The sequence below is a fragment of the Lepus europaeus genome, chromosome 3, assembly GCF_033115175.1.
Source record: "Lepus europaeus isolate LE1 chromosome 3, mLepTim1.pri, whole genome shotgun sequence".
NCBI lineage: Eukaryota > Metazoa > Chordata > Mammalia > Lagomorpha > Leporidae > Lepus > Lepus europaeus.
Genome location: NC_084829.1, coordinates 127,159,449 through 127,181,608, shown reverse-complemented (window position 1 = coordinate 127,181,608; position 22,160 = coordinate 127,159,449). Strand labels below are relative to the sequence as shown.

Sequence of the window (22,160 nt, the reverse complement as noted above, 5' to 3'; positions counted from 1 at the left end):
TCCACTTGTCATACAGCCTTGTGCAACCAGAATTGCAGAGCTTCTCCATTTGAGTCACCTTTGACCAATAGATGATGACAACAAATAAATAAATGGATCTATCTTCCAACCTGCCAGTCCGGTGGCTCTGAGATTCCTTTGAAGTATCTCATTACTCCCTTGACAACATGATGAACCATACACTCATTGGAAAGAAGTGAATTATCTATTCTTATATCAGCTTTTTCTCTTTTATTTTCTAATCCCTTCTTTTCATTCACTCTGTAATCCTCAAATAAACTATCTGCCTATCTCTTCGGTCTGGATTCTGCTAATTCAGAATTTGGGTTGACAAGCCTGACTTGTACATGAAATAACATTTAAAAGAGATTGATGAAGTCTAAAATATCACTAAAAGTACTTGTCTTCCAAATTGTACCTAGAATTATTCGCATTATTCTTTTATATCCTGAAATCCCTTCAATTATAGATTAATTTGGATCATTAGCCATATTTCTTTAAAATACAATTACTACAGTGAGGATGTTCAATTTATTATTATGATTAATATGTGAGATAACTAGGAAGAAGACAGAGAAAGAAATAAATCTAGAAAAGAAATAGGTATTAAAAATTCTGGAGACAGATACATGATGAACATTATTTACTTGGGAGGTAATTAATAATGGAAGTACCATATTATTTTTGGGAAGGCGTTCTTATCTCCACCCAGTAATTATTAGGAACAGGAATTAACAGTGTTGATTGGTAGAGCTGTAAAAAATAATATTACCTCCTCCTCTTCCCAATAAAATCTGTTCAGAATCTGAATCTCCAGCTTATGTACCATGGCTTTCAATCTGACCTGGGTTTCTGTCATACTTTGTTGTGTTTTTGCTTCTTTAGCTGGAGTATCCAATGTTTCTAATGATTATCTTCCTTTGTGGAGCAAAATCCCTAGTCAGTTTAGTGACTACAGTGTAGAAAATGGAAAGTACATCATTAATCCATGGAATTACCTGGAGAGAATGGGTATGTATAAAATCCTGTTGTATAAGACTGCCAAATATTTTGAAAAATTTGCTCCAAGAAATGAACAAAACATCTTATGGGGATTGCCTCTGCAACATGGATGGCAATATCATACAGGTAAGCAATACTTTCTTTTACTTTACAGTGATTCTTTGATCTAATTGTAAATTAATCAAGATATAGCTAACACTGTATTTGTATAGATAACACTTTCTTTTACACACTGATTATTTTTTCTCTCTTTCTTTTTTCTATTCCTTTACTCTTAATTGTTTTTTCCATTCTTTCTGTTCTGTTTTTTCAACTTATTTCTCCTAATATTTCTTTATCAAGCACTTAGGCAATTCCATGTCCCCAGTTTCTCCCTTGGCACAATTAAGTAAATTGTGTAAAGTGCTACATTTTTTCTGTACGTCCAGTCCAGTAAAAGAAGCATGAACCACACTGTATTCACATGTTCTCACATGCAACTAAGACATCAGCAGAAATGAAATCTTAATTTTATTTAATTTTTATTCCTTTAAATTTAAACGACCACAAGTGGCTATCAATTCCACACTTGTTGATACATAGCATATTAGGCCATGTTCATTCAATATCAACAACTAGGTATTGAGGCCCTATTAGATACTAAGCTTGGTGCTAAGTATTGGAGATGATACCCAAAAACAGAAGCATTTAGGTGATATACACTAAGTATACAAAGGTGAATGAGATTAGTCCATATTATCTATGGTTCTAAATGTGATTAGTTAATTAGATACATCTGAGTGACACTGGAGGGAATAACTCTTAAAGAAGAACATGTCTCTCAAAGTTCTCTTCTTTAAAATAACATCTACACTTAGGAATTTGAATGGAGATTTATTTTGGAACAACATTATAAATATACAACTATTTGTTTCAGGTAAAATAATATACAAGAAGAAAGGAAGTTTTATTATTATCGAGCTTGTCAGGCTGTCCTCCTGACACCCACTATAATTTCTATTTATAGACTATCTTTCACATGGAAAAGAGGACAATCTGAAGTCCTAAGACATAGCTCAGGAGAAGCCCAAACATAAGTTCCTTTGTAAATAACAAACAACTCCCTGTGAAGGGGACAGTGGACCCCTCCTAGGGATATTCTAGTATCTAGGGATATTTCTAGTATCAAATGGTGAACAAATGGTAAGGTAGAAAGAACGGAAGGCTAACTTCCAAATTTCATTTTTATTTAACAACAAAATAGACCTCTTTTTCAAGCAGCTTATTTTCTTCCTATTTATATTGAGTCGAATTCTATAAACACATAAAAAGTCAAAACAGAATTAAAATTATAAAAATAGTACCTAAAAATATTTCTTTAGTAATATGCTATGATTCAAAGACAAGAAAGGACTACAAGAGAATGAACAGTTCAGGAAAGAGAGCGACAGACAATAATGGACTAAGATTATGAGTGGGAAAAAGTGGCACCAAAGATCTTGCGACAGAAATTACTATTGTTTACAAACAGGGCAATGGAAGCAAATTATACTGGGAACAGGGCTAGTGTGGCAGGACAACTGAAAGGTGCAGCAGACCAGCAGCAGGTGGCAAACTTGAGCAAATCAGGTTAGACCAGTTTAAGAAATGTCTTCAAAGTCAGGCTGAATTTGTTTAGATTGTGCCCTTGGGCAAGATGTTTTAGTTTGACAAAAAAGACTTAAGACTTGCACAATACAAATGCAACATGAAGGCCTTCAGTATTTGCATCTTGCGTTAACAGAGTTTTTAATTAATTAATTAATTAATTTGAAAAGCAGAGTTACAGAGAGGCAGAGACAGAGAGATAAAGAGAAGTCCTCCAATTGCTGGTTAACTTCCCAAATGGAGCAGGAGCTGGGCCAATCAGAAGCCAGGAGCCAGGAGCCTCCTCCAGGTCTCACACAGGTGCAGTGGCCTAAGCACTTGGGCCATCTTCTACTGCTTTCTCAGGCCATAGCAGAGAGCTGGATCAGAAATGAAGCAGCTGGGATTTGAATGCGTGCCCACCTGGGTTGCGGGCACTGTAGGCAGGAGGTGCCACCTGCCGTGCCACAGCACCAGCCCCAACAGAGTTTTTTAAAAGTTGTGCTAATCTGTAAAAACATACAATAAATTGCCAAATTAAAGGTATTATTTAATAAATTTTGAAATATTTATATAACCTTAAAGCCTTCACTACAGATAATACCTATGTGCATTGTTCTAAAAATATCTTTCCCTATTCTTTCCTCATCTTCAGAAATTTGCCTAACCTCTATGTCCACTCTTCCACTGCCCTTCAGTTTCTCCAATCCTCACCCCACCCCATTCCATTTTGCATCTTCACAGGTACCACTGATTGCTTTCTAATCCTCAAACTTTGATACATTATATAGAATTTTCATATCAACAGCTGTACACTACTTTCTGTCTGGTTTATTTCTGTTGTCATAGTTACTTTGAAACCCATCCATAGTATTGCAAACAGCAATAGTTCATTCACTTTTATTGTATAGCAAAGATTTTAATTGGAAATGTGTTGGTACTGTGAAGAAAACATTGAAAGTCTGAGTCAAGGTAAGAAAATACCATCAAAGAAAAAAGTGTTGCACTGTGAAGATGTATATAAACTTTTGGTGAATTTCATGCCTTCTCCTAAGACTCTTACAATGTGGTTGAGAAGAAACATTAAAAGTGAGACAATTAAAGGACAATCAAAAGCCAAAACACAAAATAATATATAAAAGTTAGAGCGTTATGAATTGGAAAAGTCTGCATCTAGAGTATATTTGAAATATATCTTTTAAAAATTATCCAAAGTTAATGCATTACAATACAAGAAACCAACAAGGAAATAAATTTGAGTTAAAAGGAAGAGTTTGGGATTAGTGCGGCATGGGTGAGAGAAAAAGGAAAGGAGAGAGAGCAAAAGAAAAAAAAAATAGAAGTATGGGAGACATACAACTTATGCTTAGAGGAATAATATAATTGTAAACAAGGATAAATCCAGAACAGAAATTTAGGTTTGAATGGTAATAGATGTAGCATTAATTTTGTTCTCAAAGAAATCAGTGATACAAAATACAGTTTTTAGTCAAGTTTATTGAGAACAATATATTGTTTTCCATAAGGTAGACAAGAAAAATCTTTTGAGGATAAAACAAAAGATGGTCATATATTTACTAGGGAAATATCAAGAATTGTGATACTCCTCTGTCAAGACAAAGAAACAAAAATCAGAAAGTTTACGAAGCAGGTTTGCTTAGTGATCAAGATCAAGAGCTCAGTCTGAGGCCTACTCGGAGAAAAGTTGGAATTATCAATGGAGGAGCTCTGTGGGGATTTGATAAAAATAAAGAGGAGCATATTAAGGATTCAGGGTGTGGAAGTCAACAATAAAAGGTAATTCTGTGGTTAACCTAATGAGTGAAATTCTCAGACACTGAGTGGATTTCCAAGGAGAGTCTTAGAGGCTGACTCACAACATTCCCAATGAGAAAAAACCCAGTATAAGGACCAGAAATGTTTCACAAAATTGATTATTAATGCAGTTTAAAGACAAATAATGATTCTGAGAAATTTACATCCATTCACAGAACTATCTAGATCTTTACTCTTGCACATTTGAGGGTAGGTCAATAAGTAGCTAGAATGAGAAAGGACAAGGAAAACTAAACAGATTATGGAAAACAAAGAGACTAGTGAGTGGACACATACTTATGGAAAAACAACATATGAGTATAGGAAACCTCAATAGTGCAGAGAAAGAATAGGGTAGAGAAAAAAAGAAACTGTTTTCAAAAGGTAAGGGGTGGACTAGAGAGAGATTGGAGGGGCAAGAGACTAGACAAACACTGTTTTATGGAAGATAGAAGAAAGAGGATGTTAACATGAATACAGGGAATAAGTCAGCTATGGAAATGGTCAAAAGGGGAAGAGAGATGGACATTGATTAAAAGGCAGCAGAAGAAATATCAGAGGTTCTAGGTAAAAAGCAATACAACAAATAACAAAATTAAATGTGGAATCAATCAGACAGATAAATTTTAAAACCAGAGATAAAAGAGGATTTTGAAGAGTGTATGAAATAGAATAATGACCAATATTCATGTAGTGAGTGCTGATTGCATTGAGCACTTTGCATGCCCAGCTTCCTGTGGGATTCCTCAATCCTCTATGGAGTAATTATTTCTAGGATCTGTAATATGTAGATTTAAAAAATTGAGGTTTACATGAGTTATCTATCAGGATCAAGTAATGGGTAAAAGAAGTCTAGATCTTGTGTAACACACATAAGCATTAATTCCCTAACTTTCAGTTAGTGAAGAGTAGAGGTGTTATTAACTAGAAGAGACAAAAGCCACAGAAGTCTAAAAAATAAGGTCTAGGAAAGATTAGAGAGTAAGAATGTTAAAGGAGAGAAAAACTATGAATGGGAGAAAGGAAGTAAAAAAGTTATTGAGGTAAGAAAGTGATGGGAAAAGTAAGTTTTTTTCCAAGAATAAGTATCCTGAGAATTCTTGACCAAAAAAAAAAAATTTGTAAAATTTTTGTATATGCACTTTAGAAATGGGCCTAACAAATCCAACTCTGCATGTTCTCTCATAGGCAGATTAGCTGACCCCACCCAAAAGACAGACTGTGGCCTTGACTCTGGGGATCATCTGTGTATCTCTGTGGACAGTTGGTGGGCTGGTGAGTGAAGTGTGACAGACTTCAAGTTGATGACTTTCTCAAAATGCCTGATCCAATCTAGAATCCAAATTATAGAAAATAAAAACTAGTGTTACTGGATTTCCAAAAGAATGGGTATGCCTTAAATCTGAATGTTGTGAAACTATTCTTTAGGTAGATTTTTTAAAATTTACTAATCAATATATTTGATTATATAAATTGGATATCCAGTTATGTAAACTTCAATTAGTTTAATTTAATTTAACTGCTTTAAATACTGAGGACAGAAGTGGAAATTTTTATCTTGTTATCAAATAAAACTTTCCTTATTCCCCATGTAGGACCTCTGTCCTTCATGAGTTGTAATATGAGAACTAACTGCAAAACTTGTTCTCAAAAGTACTTTATACATTGATGGGAGGGGGGGGTGGGTCCAAACTGTTGAAATCTTTACTTAATATAGAGTTGGTCTTCTGTATATAAAGTTAAATTAAAAATGAATCTTAATGTAGAATGGGATGGGAGAGAGAGTAGGAGGTGGGATGGGAATGGGGGTGGAAGGGTGGGTATAGGGGGAAAAACCATTATATTCCTAAAGTTATACCTATGAAATTTGCATTCATTAAACAAAATATTTTTGAAAATATAAAAAATAAAACTTAGTTAACAAGAAAAAATCTCTATATTAGAATATTTTAAAGACATATCAGACTTTCAGATTTGGAATAAAAATTCTGATAAAAAAAATTGTACCATTAATAAGTTATTTTTTATTTTTAACTTGTGATTCAGAATGTAAATGGTATTTAAAATTCTGGTGTTATCATTGCTGGTTTAAAACAATGTATCTATAACATAATTCCATTTTTATAAGAGTAACAATTTTGAGAGAAGCATATTTGACTTGCCTGTGATCCTTAAGGAAATTTCTGATAATAATTTCTGACATGCCCCGATTAGAGTTTAAATTTTTCCACCCTTCTAGATCTGTGGGGTTTACTTTTGTGATACATTAATTAAAAAACAACTCAGGGGCAGGTCTGTTAGCCTAGTAGTTAAAGACACCAGTTAAGATACCTGCATCCCATGTCTGAGCGGCTGGGTTCAACATACGGTTCTAGCTCTGACTCCAGTTTTCCGCTAATGCAAACCTAGGCTGTTAGCAGTAATGGTTCAAGTAATAGGGTTCCTACCACCCATGGGTGAGACCTGGATTGAGTTCCTGGATCCCAGCTTTGGCTTGGTCCTGATCTACCCATAATGGGAATTTGTGGAATGAATGAGTAGGTGGAAGCTCTCCCTCTCCCGACCCTTCAAATTAAAACAAACAGAAAAACACTTTTTTTCTATATTAACAATATCAATAACTTTTTCTTTTACACAGACTTTAATTATTATCTTTCTGCAATACCCTTCCTTGCTGCAGTTGATTCTGGCATAATGGGGATATTATCAGACAATGTCCTTCTTCTGCCACCACCCAAGGATCAGATGAATTTTTGTTATAATGTTTCTAGCTGCCATTCATCCTTTCCGGAAGTAATGAGAATGTGGAATGAATTTTACCAGGTTTTTAAAAAATATTTTGATTAACAATCTTTTTAGGTAGCTACATAATTTCTGAATAATACTTCTGTAAAATTTTAATGCACTGAACAATGTTCCTAAGAAATGATTCCTAATACGAAATGTCCAACAATATTAATATGAGATTTCAACATGGTGTAATATCTTATTAGCACCCTTGTTTCCAGTATAGTTTTGAGACAGTTATATGTACTGTCATCACTTCAAATAAATCATAAACAACCACGTAAGTACACAAAAATTATGGCTTAATGGTGCACTAACCATTCTGATTCAGCATAATTTAATCAAAAAAGCAGTAACCTATACAGAAATATAATTCTGGAATAGATTGTAGTGAATTTGATCAACATATTGGAAATTTCTGATATAAATTATCATATGTGAGTTGACTGAAACAATCATCTGACAATCAGAATAAAATATTAATGCTCAAATTGGAGTGCCAAGGGTAGAAGAGAGAGTAATCAAACATCAATTTTACCTTTAGAGACATTCACATTATATTGTGTGTGATTAGATCTTATGCTTTTACTCTTCTCGCACCCACTTCTGACTCAACTTCAAGAAAAATTAATTTCACAGCATGAGGAAAACAAATAAAATACTTAAGATCTAGTTCTAAATAGCATAACGTTTTGAATATTTAGAAAAATACTTGGATTATTCCTTTTAAATGATTTCATTATTACTGGTAATCTAATTGATAGTAAATTCTTCAGAAAGTATTATGTGCTAAATCTTTCATATTTTAATTCTTAGAAACAATGTTCTCTCATTTAGGATGTAGAAAAATTATATTTGTAAATACGGTTGATTTTCATTTGAAGATAGTGGTATAATTGCCTAAGTATTAATGACATTTTCCTTCTTGGGTAGCATGTAAAGTCACCTTCTGCTAGCTTTGATGACCTCTTGAAATACTTATGGGATGCACATGTCTCATCTATGGAGGTTGCTCACAGAAATTTTCATAGTAGGTGAGAATGAATTCATTGTTATTTTGTCTAATATGGTAATAATCTTTCATTTTTACATTATCTTTTTCATTGAAGTGTTCATTGACCAGTATTCATCAGTGAGAAAGTATTATAAAGGAACTGGTAAGAAACTGTTTTATTTAAAAAATTGGAGTTTTTATGAAAAGGAAATAAAACATGAATAGAAGTAGACTTGAACACAAAGCACTGAAAAAGAAATAAAATAAAATATAAGATTTTTAAAGGTTATTTTATCCCAAACTAATGTCTATAAATCAAAATGATGTAATGAGAATAATAGTTCTCTGTAGTACTTTGATTAGAGAATATAGATTGGTTAACACATATCCAAGAATAATATCCAAGTACTGTCTCTTTTATTATGCCAAATGACTAAAATTATGTCAAATTCTCCTTGCTCCATAGCAAATGAAAATAAGAGTGTATTTTCTCATTTTTAATTCTGTAATGAAATGCCTTCTGCAGGCAATTTTATGAAGAAATGAGTTTATTTAGATCAAACTTTTGGAGACTGAAAGTCCAAGAGTGGGTGGCTTCCTTGATTCAGTCCCTGCTCATGGCTTAACAGCAGATGATATGAAGGCAAAAGTGCATCTGAGAGAGAGATTACACTGCAAAGTATGAACTTATAGGGAGATATGGGTTGAAAAAAGAAGACAAAAAGAGGAAGAAGGAGGAAGAAAGGGAGAGGGAGAGAGGAAAGAAAGAAAAGAAAGAAAGGAAGGAAGGAAGGAAGGAAGGAAGGAAGGAAGGAAGGAAGGAAGGAAGGAAAAGAAAGAAAGAAAGAAAGAAAGAAAGAAAGAAAGAAAGAAAGAAAGAAAGAAAGAAAGAAAGAAAAGAAAAGAAAAGAAAAAGAAAGAAAGAAAGAAAGAAAGAAAGAAAGAAAGAAAGAAAGAAAGAAAGAAAGAAAGAAAGAAAGGAGAGAGGAGGGAGGGAGGAGGGAGGGAGGGAAGGAAGGAAAAGAAAAGAAAAAGAAAAATGAAAAGAAGGAAAGAAAGAAGAAAGAGGTTGGTTTTAACAACAAGCACAGGCATTTTGAAGAGTTCTTGCTAATCAGCTGTTATTTTTTCCACTGACCCAAGTCCAGATTAGATAAATAAACCATGGTCAATAGACTTACATTGCCATGCATACTTTATTTCTCAGTATTGCTTCACAGGCTGAAGTTTACTTTGGACAGCAGAAGAGTTCATCCCCTTGGCATGTCCGTGGGATGAGTTAGTATTGTAGCCATCACAGCAGCTTTTGCTGTGAATCAGCTGCTATTTCTTTTGCCTGCCAAGGAGGAATGAGGTCAAGGAAGCAGAGAACGAGTCATCAGCATCAAGACTGGGACTGAAAACAACTCATTATAATTATATAAAATAGTTTATAAAATACTATTTTTTATTTGAAAAGTTTTTCAATCACGTGGTCAGCTAAACTTTTATAGGAAATATTTTTGATAGAAATTCTCAAAGGGTAACAAGTTCAGCACGAAGTATTTGAAATAAAAAGGCCAAAGCTGAATTTATTTCTTCTGACAGTAAAGGTGAGTTATGCTTGGTAGAACAATCTCTGTGAGCATTCTGATCTTACAGAAGTTCCAGGAAGTGCAGAGTTCAGGGAGTGATTTTGATGCCTGTACAGTGTACAGATATAAGGTGGCTACTTTGGTGAGACTCAGAGACCTATTTACTGGAGGGTATAGGTTTCTGATTAACTTGGAAATAATTCACTATTTTCAATATACTATGTTTATAAATAATCTGACACAAAATGATATCCATATGAATTATTTGATGAATAACTTTAACTGGTCTTTTTCACATATCAATTCAGGAAAAACAATCTGTTTTACTGTTCTTAATGGAAACATTCACATATATAGTGATTATTTTATGCTAACATAAATTCTTAATTTCCTGGGTTTCTATTTTTCATACATGATCATTTATATGTGAGGGGTCTTCAAAAAGTTCAGGGAAATGCATATTATGAAAACTATGCATGGATTTCAAAATTGCACCAAAATTAATAACTTTTAATTTTTCATGATTTCTTTCATATCTCCTCATAGATGTCAACATCTACTTATTTAAAGATTTCTTTTTTTTTAAAGATTTATTTATTTATTTGAAAGTCAGAGTTACACAGAGAGAGGAGAGGCAGAGAGAGAGAGAGAGAGAGAGAGAGAGGTCTTCCATCTTCTGGTTTACTCTCCAATAGTTTGCAATGGCCAGAGCTGCCCCGATCCGAAGCCAGGAGCTGGGAGCTTCTTCCAGGTCTCCCAAGTGGGTGCAGGGGCCCAAGGGGCCATCTTCTACTGCTTTACCATAGCAGAAAATAGCAGAGAGGCAGATCTCAAATATGCACCCAAATTGGATGCCGGCACTTCAAACAGCAGCTTTACCCTCTGTGCCACAGTGACAGCCCCAAGACTTCTTTAAATGGATGTGTAAGTGGCAGGACCTGAACTAAGAATTTTCTCAATACACATTCATATATAGAAACTTTTTATGAAGTATGCATATGGTCAGTGGCATGATGAAAACTTATATGAAGAGTTATCTGACTTCAAAATTTATATTGCTACCCTCTTAACTCTTCTGTTTACAAATTTCTTTCCAACTAGTATTCAGAGATCAACATCAACCATAGGTTTTATTTCCTCTTTAGAGCTGAATTAATAAGCAATTAGTGGTATTTACCAGACACTATAATGTGAAAACCAATGTATTAGAAATAAGTTAGATACAAATATATAAGGTAGTTTCTGCCCTATTAAAAAAAATAAATTTAATCAAACTATCAAACCTTCCTTCACACCTACTTTTCTGTATTTTATAAAATCTTTCTTACTGGTTTATTCCTTCATTTTGCTACATCCCATTTTTCATCGGAGAAGAGCTGATGTGAAGTTAGTGTCTTTGTATGTCTTAGAGTAACTTTATCCCACCATATCTTCTGTCTGATTACTTTGCTAAGTATAATCATACACGCAATTTCAGATTTAAATGTAGTGTCTATTAATTTTAGTTACTGTGAAATTTTTAATTTTTGTGTTTATTGGCTCTTAAGTACAATTTGCTGTCTTTCTGGAACATTGTATGATTTGCCAAGGCAGCCAGTCCAGTCAAGGGGCAGTTTATGACCTAACCAATCACAGCCTGTTGCCAGTCAGTATCCGAAGCCATCCAATTACAGCCTGTTGCCAGGCAGGCTCTGTTGCCAGGTGGGTTTCGAAGCCATTCTTGAGTAACACGCTCGTTTGCCAGCAGCCATCTTGGCGTGGCCTTCTCATTTCACCACACAGGAGCCTAAGGACTTGGGCCATCTTCTACTGCTTTCGCAGGCCAAAGCAGAGAGCTGAATCGGAAGTGGAGCAGTCGGGTCAGCACCCATATGTGATGCTGGCACTTTAGGCCAGGGCATCAACCTGCTGTGGCACAGCGCCAGCCCCAAACATCAATTCTTAAATCCTGGATTTGCGCAGTAATAGTAGAAAAATTGGTAAATTTTCTCTGACTCCATTTCTTCATGTATTAAAAACAAACAATCCAGGTGCTATTTCCAAAAGAATAGAATGGGGATGTCCGCAAATTCACTCTTCAATAAAAGAACAACCCAGGAAAAATGCTCAAAATTAACATTTTCTGTTATCAGAATTAACCACTGGCTTGCAACAATCCGAAAAATATTTATTCAAAGAAAGTGAGGAATGTAGGTAAGAACAACAGGTTCCAAGATATTGTAATTTAGCCTGTCTCAATTTCCCTTTTGGACCCTTTTGGAAAGCAGCAGCTCTGCAGCTATCAAAAGGGCAACCTGGGATCTGAGTCCTTCCAGAAGCTCTGTGCCAGAGCATCACCATGATTTACCTACTTTACATCTTCCAGGAAAAAAAAATCATCCTCTGGGTACCACAAATAGTTGAACTATCCCCTCTGCAGGTAAAGTCTTATCCTCAGAGCATTAGTTTAAAAGAATCAACACCAAGTATCTAACACCACGGCTACCTGAGACTGTTATAGATGTTAAGGTAAACAAGAACCAGGCCCCAAACTAAAAGAACTATTTGGGGAGTATGATGACTTTGGAATAGGTGACTTTGGAAAGGATTGAAATATTTCTGGGAATCTAGGATTCTGCAAACTTGAACAGGACTGTGAATCCCTTGGCTGACCTTGAGCCCAGTGAGTAAGAAATATGGGTAAAAAAGTAAGAAGCAGCGACTAAGACAGAGTTGTAACAGGGCGTAGCATTGAAAATGTGCCCCAGAACACACACAGAGTTTCTGTAAAAAGGGTAGAAAGCTACCAGTTTAAGGAATTAAGAAAATGTTTTACCCATTATTAGTAGACCACTAAGTTTATAGAGCATGATGACTCACAACAGAATGCAAACTGAATACACACAATTAGTTCAGGGAAGTCACTAAACCAGCAATAACAAATGAAACAAGCAACAATAAACACTGGTGAGAATGGCTGTCTGATTTTCAGAATTGCTATTTTATGCTGGAAATGGCCAGTGTTACATAAAAGTTAAGAAATGGGCAAAGAACAAGAAAAATATTACACACACTCACACAATTAGTCAATTTAAGTTTTTCCTGAGTTGGCACAAATTTAAATGAACTATTATGAACATGCTTAAACCAATAAAAGGATCCACATCTAAAAAATTAAGGAAAATGTGAATACTGACAGCAAAATCAAGAATGTCAAGCAGATTTAACCTGGTGGGAGAAAGAATAAGTAAAATAAATTGATTATAAATTAGACTCTCCATTCTGAGGAAAAGAAATTCTTTAAAATGGGGGGAAATGAGCAGAATTTCCCTAGCTGCACAACATTATCAAGCATATAACACATATATAATGGGTTTTCCAGAAGGAAGACCAGAGAAAAGGGAGCAAAGAGACTATTTGAAGAAACATTAAAAATTTCCCAAACTTGATTTGGAAACGTTAATTTATAAATCCATGAAGCTTTATGAATTCCAAGTTAGGTAAATCCAAGAAAAGCCACCTTTTTAGCCAAATTGTAGACTCATCATTCAATACAAAGGGATAATTTAAAAGCAGGAGCAGAAAAATGACTTCTCACAGACAAGAGATCTTCAGTAAGATAGAGAGTTGATTTCTCATCAGAAATTGTGTAGGCCTAAAGACATATTCAAAGTGCTGACAGAAAAGGCATGTCAAATAAGAATTATACATCCATTAAAACTGTCCTTTAAAATGAAGAGGTAATTAAAACACTTACAGGTGTACAAATACTAAAGTGTTCATTGCTAGATGATAATGCCTTTCAAGAAAAATAGATGTTCTTCAGACTGAAATGAAGGGATACTAGATAGTAAGTCAAAATCCATATGGTGAAAAAAAAAACAGTAATAGTAAAGGAGCTACTTGGATAAATATAAATGACACTGTAAATATGTATTTTATATTATTTTGTTCTCTATTTCAAATACAACTGCATCAGGCAGTAGGTAAATTTTCCAGATGCTTTATAATATATAAAGAAGGAGTTATTATGAAAATATTTGCACAAATGATGAAAGGATTAGAATCCTACTGCAAAAAATATTTATGAATTGAAAGCAGACAGTGGTTTTAGAATTCATCTGAAATTCATTTTTGACAATATTAGTTGTAATCCCATCAACTAAGAACAACAGTTAAGAAAACAAATTCAATATATATGTTGTAAAAGAAACCACAGGGAATTAAAAAGTCACATTAGAAAAATTCTGTTGACCACAGGATGCAATAGCAAAAGAAAAGAGGAATGAGGACATAAGATGCATAAACAAACCATAAAAAGGCAGAATTGTATCAAAATAAGATGAAGATGTTTCAAGGAAAGAAAACTGCATACCTATATTTCTTGAGTGTAGACACAAAAGTCCCCAACATAGTAATGGCATAGAAAATACAATTACATATGAAAAGAATATTAACCATGACAAACCAAGATCTATGCCAAGAATGTAAGCTGGTTTGGCCTCTGGACATCTATAAAATATATCATGATAAGAGAATATAGGACAAAAATTCACATAATCCCCACACTATTTCATACTTGGCAAAACTCAGCATCCTTTTATGATTAAAAAGAAGACACTCAAAAACTAGGAATAGAGCAGTCTTTTATTGTGACAAAGGCATCTAGAAAACCCACAGCTAACATAATATTAATGCAACACTTAATACCTCTCTCCTAAAATGAGAAACAAGATAAGATTATCCATTCTTGCTACATCTTCTCAACTTTGTACTGGACGTTCTAGCCAGAAACTTGGTTAAGAAAATAAATAAAAGACATCCATATTGGAAAAGATAAAATACTGTTTCTATTTCTCAAGAAATGCTCTTAAAAATTAGAATTAATGAGTTCGTTAACATAGCAAGATACAAGATCAACATATAAAAACCAGTGGTATTTCTAGACACTACAATGAAAATGTACTACAGTGCAACTAAAAATGGATCCCTTTACATTGATATCAAAATGAATAATATATATAGGAAAAATGTTAAGAAAAAGAAGTGCAAAACTTGTGTACCCAGAAAAAAATATAGAAGATTAATGAAAGAAATTAAAAGTCCACTTAAAGGATAAGGCTTCCTAGCAGGAGTCAGAAGATATTATTGTTAGGATGCAAGCATTCTCTAAACTATTTACAGATTTATGCAATCCCTATTAGCTTTTTATGAGAAAACTGCTGTAATTGGGACAGGGAAATACTAACAAATGGAATACAATTGAGAGTTTAGAAATAAACTCTTGACATTTGTTGTCACTTTACTGTCAAGAAGGGTGCAAGATCATTCATTAAGTAAATAATAGTCTTTAATGATATTGGGAAAACTGGAAATCTACAAATGAATGAAATTTGTCTGCCACAACACATTATTAACCTAAAATGCACAATGGATCTAAATATAAGAGATCAAATAGAATAAAGGCCTTGACTTTGGTTTTGGCATTTTTTTTTCTGGGAAGTGACACTGAAAACACAAAGGTCAAAAGAAGAAATAAATAAACTTTAAAGTTTTGGTTCAATAAAGTAATAGACACTGCACAGAACTGGAGTACATATTTGCAAATCAAGTATTTGTTAAGGGACTTGCATCCAAAATACATAAATACTCTTACTTCTCAAAAAGACAAATAATCTTTTTTATATTAGGAAGGATATTTGAACAAGTATTTCACCAAAGACGTACAAATGACCAATAAGCATATGAAGAGATACTGAAAATTGTTGTTAATCATTAAGGTAGTGTCAGCCAGATTAGTAACAAGTACTGAAGAGGATGTAAGATACCTGGATAATGTGGTGACATGCCTGCATCCACCTAAGAAATAAATGTGACAGTTCCTCTTTCCTAAAGTGAGAATTGGTTTTGGTATTTTGGTCAGAGCATGAAGTACTATCTTTCCTATAATCAGAGGCATGGTTAGCTATTTCATTTTCTCTATTTCCATACCTGTATATGAACCACAATACCCTGTGATTCACTAACAATATTCACCAGGGAATGTATTTTAATTGTCTCTTGAATCTCTAACTGTTAGCCCATCATGTCTGTATTACTCAGGGTAAAACCAAGGAAGTTTTACAAACCAGGTAGTTTCCATAACTAGCAGTGGAGGATATGAGCTACACACAGGGTGTAAACTGTTTCAGAGAAAACAAACATGATATAAAACAGCAAGTTATTCACACGCTCAGAAGACTGACTGTAAAAGGTGGCATAGATTGTATATATGTAAAGCTGTTCACTACAAACTGAAAATTTCTTCCTCAATAAGGTAAGAAAATTGGCATTCTAGCATACTTTGCCAGGAGAAAAAAATCAAGTGACCTAATAAGAAAGAAACATCCTCCCATTTTTCAGTGATGAACTAACATAAATAATTGTGTATTCTTCAATAGTTTGCCAAGTCCAGCAGAGACTTTGTCTCGTCAACTTTTATTTGAATTTTACAATGAAAGATGGTCACAATTTAGAGTTTAAGTAGAGCAGGCTTTATGTAAAGAACAAAAGATTTGATGAAAACTATAAGTGTTCTTGGTTGATAATTTCTAGAATTAACAATTTAATACTGTCTGACATTTTCAAGTCTGTGGGATAAAGTTGACACCAAGTTCATACAACCTGTATTTTAAAAATCAGAAAAACACAACTTTGAACAGATTAGCTGTTTTGACAATTTTGAATACATTAATTTTAAATGCATATTTTCCCCACTTGTCTATTAGGTTAAAATATTATTCTAAGCAAGAAGCAGATTTTCAGAGAAGCTGGGCCCTGTTTGTGGATTATTTAGCTCCATCACTCTTTCCTACAACTTTCATTAGAGTATGTGAATTCCACAAGGGTCTGCCACCACGAATACTTATTACTGCGGATAGAGCTCCCTTCATCAGCGACTTCACTGACTTTCAGAATATAGTCCTACTTGCTCTAAAATTCCTCCATAAAATGCATAAGTATACAGGTAAGAGGCACACAGATTTGTTTTTTTGTAAATTCTATATGTTGTGTTGATTTCATGGGTGATAAAACATTAGAATCTTAATTGTAGATTACAACAGACTTCTGACATAGGGAAGTTGACTTTCTATAGATATGTGTGTCAAAGTTTTAACAGGAAGTCCTGTTCACTTATTATAGGTTTCACTTAATGAGCATATATCATAGGCCCTTCCTTACTTGGCATGTCTCTCCTGCAAAGTTCTTGCACAAATATAGAAAATCACTAGTAGCACACGCTAGTATAGCCAGAAGATAGAGGGAATCTCTATTTTTTTCTTGGCTAAGATTTATTTTATTTCATTTTATCTTTTGTTTTTAAATGAAAAATACAATAAATATAAGACACTTGCCATGACTAACAGAACCACAAAATATATTTCATTACATAAACTTCCCTTATCCACAAATTCTAGTTAAAGGAAAACATCTGACAACCTAAATTCTAATCTTGAGGTAGGCATATTTCTCTCGGATTTCCAATTCCTGGACTTACAATTAGTAGAAAACACAGGAAAAACTATATAATAGTAATTTTAAAATTGCAATATTATTCAATTCTCCAAATATCATGTAGCCTTGTTCTATTGAAGGGTAAATATATGTACATATTACATATGCATGCACGGATACAATTTCTATTCTCTAAAGCAAAATTTAGGAAAAAGAGTGAAGTCAGAATGAAAATGGGTGTATTGTATATTAAATGTTATTATAGTGTGCATTACTTAGGGTGATAGTTGCTATTTTAATAAATAAACATTCAAGTTTTAATGGCGTAATTAAATAGAATTCGGTTTCTAGCTCATATATAATAACTTAGAGTGTTTAGATTCAATTGGTGGGAGGATTTCTACCATACTGAGTGTAGGACCTAGGAATCCTCCATCTGAACTCCAACAATCCTTGCAGTTTTACCAATACATGCTCCCTGCAAAGTAGAAGGAATTATAGAGCTTTAATAAGAGAATCCCTCTTACTGCTCTAGGCCAGTAAGTGAGCAACATGACTTTATATCCCATACCTTTGGCAAGAACAGTCACACAGCTCCATTAGATGGGGGATGGAAGAACCTGGGGAAGTCAATTCTTATCTGAGTTTCACTGATAGAATCATAAAATCTGATGTTCTGCCAGCCCACTATTATCCACTATCAGATACGGAAAGTTCATTCTAGGCCCAGGTGTTATAAACAAACTAACTTCCTGGTGTGTAAACAGTGGAGGGTTGAATGGATATTTAGAATTGGTTTTATGTACATCCTGAATAATTTCTAGATTTTTGTAAGCTTCAATTTTCTTGAAATTATACTTGGGGTTGATAATGACTTTTATATTGACTCTACAGTATACAATAAACGTAAATAAGATGCCAAGTTGGATTGTATTTAGTATACTTACTTTGCTTACTAGTCTCTCTGAGTAGTTATATGTTTCTTTTAATTCTCAGATGTTAAAGCCTTGGCAGATACTTTTAATTAAGTCAAGTACATAAAAAAAAATATAACGCCATTAATACTATCTGTTTTGAGACTAATTAACTTGAATTTTGCTTTAAATAATTTCAACATATAAGATCAAAATGAAAATTTTACCAACAATTTTAAATATCTTAACTGCTTTTCTAGGAACATTTTCTTTGGCTGCATGGAAAACTTTAATGAAGTTTAAAGTTGCAAGGAAACTTTTTCTAGAAATTTTGGAAATTTTCATTCACTTATTTAATTAAATATTTTTTGAAATCTATAACTGGGGACAGAATTGTGGTGTAGCAGATTAAGCCACTTCCCAGAAGACCAGTATCCCACATGAGCTCTGGTTCCAGTCTTGATTGCTCCACTTCCGATTCAGCTCTCTTATCCAGCGGCTGGGAGAGCAACAAAGATGGCCCAAGTATTGGAAACCCTATCACCTGTGTAGGAGATCTCGATGGAGTTCCAGGATTTGCCTGGCTGTGGCATGACCCAGCTCCAGCCATTGCAGCTTTTTGAGGCGTGAACGAGCAAATGGCAAATGGAAGACCTTTCTCTCTCTCTCTCTCTCCCTCTATCTCCCTCTGTTTCTCTGCCTTTCAAAAAAAAATTGTTTAAAAAGAAGAGAAGAGAAATCTATAATGAAATGAAATGCAATGAAAGGTAATTTATTGATAAACAAGACTTTTAAAATTTCATCTTTGGAGACCAGTGTTGTGGCCTAGCAGGTAAAGCCTCCACCTGCAATACTGGCATCCCATATCAGCTCTAGTTTGTGTCCCAGCTGCTCCACTTCTGATGCAGCTCTCTGCTATGGCCTGGGAAAAGCAGCGGAGGATGGCTCAAGTGCTTGGGCCCCTGCTACCCATGTGGTTGGACCCGGATGAAGCTCCTGGCTCCTGGCCTTGGCCTGGTCCAGCCCTGGCATTCCACCCATCTCTGGAGTGAACCAGTAGATAGATTTCTCTCTCTTTCTCTCTCTCTCTCTCTCTCCATTTCTCCCTCTCTCTCTGTAACTCTGATTTTCAAATACATAATAATATTAATAAAATTCATATTTGGTTTTCTTGTTCATTTGAATATGTCAATATGTATTTGTAAATTTTAAAATGTGAATTAATGTTACTGTTAATTTATATAATTATTTTATTGAACTAATACCAAGTTAAATATTTACTGACCAATGTAGCTTTAGTTGAATAACTAAAAATTAATTATAAATTAATAAAGGTTATAAAACTGATTGACTTTTGGGTGTGATTTTGCCTAAATTAATCTCATGAAATTGGGAAGAGTACAATTTATGGTGAGGAGTAGAAAGGTAAAATATTATAAATTGAAGTTTGGATTGTGACTTCAATTTTCTAATACACTTACAAAATGAACTATTCGTCTAGAATGTACTTCCTGATATCAGTTTTTTGAGAAGTTGTCAGTTAATTCAAAGTTTGAAAAATTGTATCTCGTTTCTTCATGTGTGCTTTTTCTGGAGTGGTTCAGAGTTACAGAGTTCAAAATTTGTCTACTTTAAGAAGAGACTTTGTGCAGTGATAAGAAGACTAGTCTCCCTCTGGCTTGTCTTCTTGGGAACTTTCCCTCAATAGCTTTTATAAAGTTTGTTTACTTCATATACACAACCAAACAATTTAGAAAGCTGTCTAGAATAGATTTAACAAGAGTAATTAGTGTAGTAAAATAACTGGCAGCAAGATAGAAAGACTTGGGTTGGTATCTCAGTTCTGCATTTTCCAACTGGTGTGAGATGACTAAACCTAAGCAACTTAGGAAATTTCCCTATACTTTTACATTCTTATTGAAAAAATTAAAAAGTATTGAAGTATCCAGAAGATTTTTATTATAAAAAGTGACTAGGTCAATAGCCACAGGAAGTAAGCATCAAGTTAAACAGTATAATATAGTAATCATTGCACAGAGTACATGTGTGATGAACAAGACAATAATAAGAATTCTGTTGATGCCAGAATCAGGTATCACTCTAACACCAACTTCAGGAATCCAAAACCATTAAACCATTATCCATATTGAATTACAATTTCACCACTCATGGAAACTTTCTCCATTTGTTAATGAATTTTAACTATTTGCATTAGTTTCATTTGCAGGGTAACAAATTACATCTCAATTGGAACCTGAAAACAATGCACATTTGTTATGTTACACTTCTGGAGATTACAAGTCTGAAATGGTTTCACTGGATGCAAACACAAATTGATAGGGCCAAGCTCTTACTTTTGCAATTGCTAGAGGTCACACTAATTCTTTCTTATGATTATTCTCTTAGTCTTCAAAGTCCCTAGAACAGCATTTTCATCTCTTCCCAATTCTGCTTTTCCTATCTCTCTTTCTTTCACTTACACTCATCATGAGAGGCCAGTGTCAGGTGAAGCAGGTAAAGTCTCCACCTGCAATGCTGGCATCCCATATGGGAACCAGTTTAAGTCCTGGCTGTTTCACTTCCAATTCAGCTCCTGTTAATGCTCCTGGAAAAAAGCAGTGAAAAAGAGCCCAAGTGTTTGGGCTCCTGCCAACCAAGTTGGAGACCCAGAGGAAGCTGCTGACTCCAGGCTTTGACCTGCCCAGTGCTGGCTGTTCTGTCATTCGGGGTGTGAACCAGTGGATGCAAGATCTCTCTCTCTCTCTCTCCCTGCGCCCCCACTGCCACCATAACTCTTTAAAAATCATTTGCCATATAAATTAACATACTCATATGTTCTGGATGTTCACACGTGGATGTCTTATGGGGTCATTATTTCTGCTACCACATCACTCATAATATTATTTCTGTTTTTTGTATCCAAGGAAAGGCAAAATAAAGTAACTAATAGGTAATTGCAGTGCAAAAATGCATGATAAATTTTTGAATGTGGCATTACAAGGCAATGCATGTGTTTGCCACTGATAGCTTTAATGCATTAGGGGTTCTATTTCATATCAGAAGTGGTGGTTAGCAATATCTTAATTAGATATTAAGTTTTTTATTGGTTGTATGGAGCAAAATAGACAAAGTATATTAGGGGAAAAAGGAGGGTTTATGTAAAAATTACAACAATATTACAACAGAATAAAGAGATTAAAGAATAGTTACCACTGAATCTTGGAACAAGAGCAGAAATATCATAAGAAAGCAAATAAAATACTCAATATCTCATGGGCCTTGTGAGATTTTGCATCCATGTCTCTCCACGCATTGTGGCTGTTCTTCTCTCAGTGTTTACAAACTGATTCCTTGGCTTCAATTACTCATGATTTCATCCATTTGGTCCAAAAGTGTGAAGTCTGCATCGTTTGAACCCCATAACTAGCTGGCCCATCCTTGTAAAAATAAATATTCCTGGAAATATATTTTGTCTAGAAGAATAGAGCTTCTGAATAAGGTTTCCTGTTTCAGTGATGCAGACTGGAGCTGTGGACAGGAACGAGTACAGACACAATTTTTTTAAAAAAATGGCAATAGACCAGTTATGCAGAGGATACTACTGTGGGTCTGTGAAACACACGGAATGAACATTTATGTACAAACTATTCACAGAAGCCCATTGAATCGGAGGCTCAAAAGGAGTATTGAAAAGTTCTGAAGTGAATTTACGATTCAGACCATTATTTTTTGTAATTTATAGAATAGTCTTAAGGGATAGATAGGCTAAACATAAATAAAAGATGATTGGAAAGTGCTTTCCATGCTTTTGTGTTCTGATGTTAATGCAAATGATTTAAGAAAATCAAATCTTTAAGAAGATAATTTTAGAGACTGGAATTATTATAAATCTAATTATATTATTCTCTATTATCTTCATTTTCATCTCTATCTTATATTTATAGAAAGTAATTTGGTCTCCTCTTTTTATTTAACAATCACAGTCTTTAACTTATG

General features: G+C 34.2%; 1 protein-coding gene across 1 annotated transcript; it reads left to right on the top strand.

Annotated features, from left to right (window-relative positions):
- Positions 1 to 827: 827 nt before the first annotated feature.
- LOC133756652 (protein LEG1 homolog) lies at positions 828 to 18,787 on the top strand. Its single transcript, XM_062187260.1, has 6 exons — positions 828 to 1,128; positions 5,611 to 5,697; positions 7,061 to 7,245; positions 8,143 to 8,243; positions 16,524 to 16,762; positions 18,648 to 18,787. The coding sequence occupies exons 1-6, from the start codon at positions 828 to 830 to the stop codon at positions 18,785 to 18,787; spliced, it is 1,053 nt and encodes a 350-aa protein (XP_062043244.1).
- The last annotated feature ends 3,373 nt before the right edge of the window (positions 18,788 to 22,160 follow it).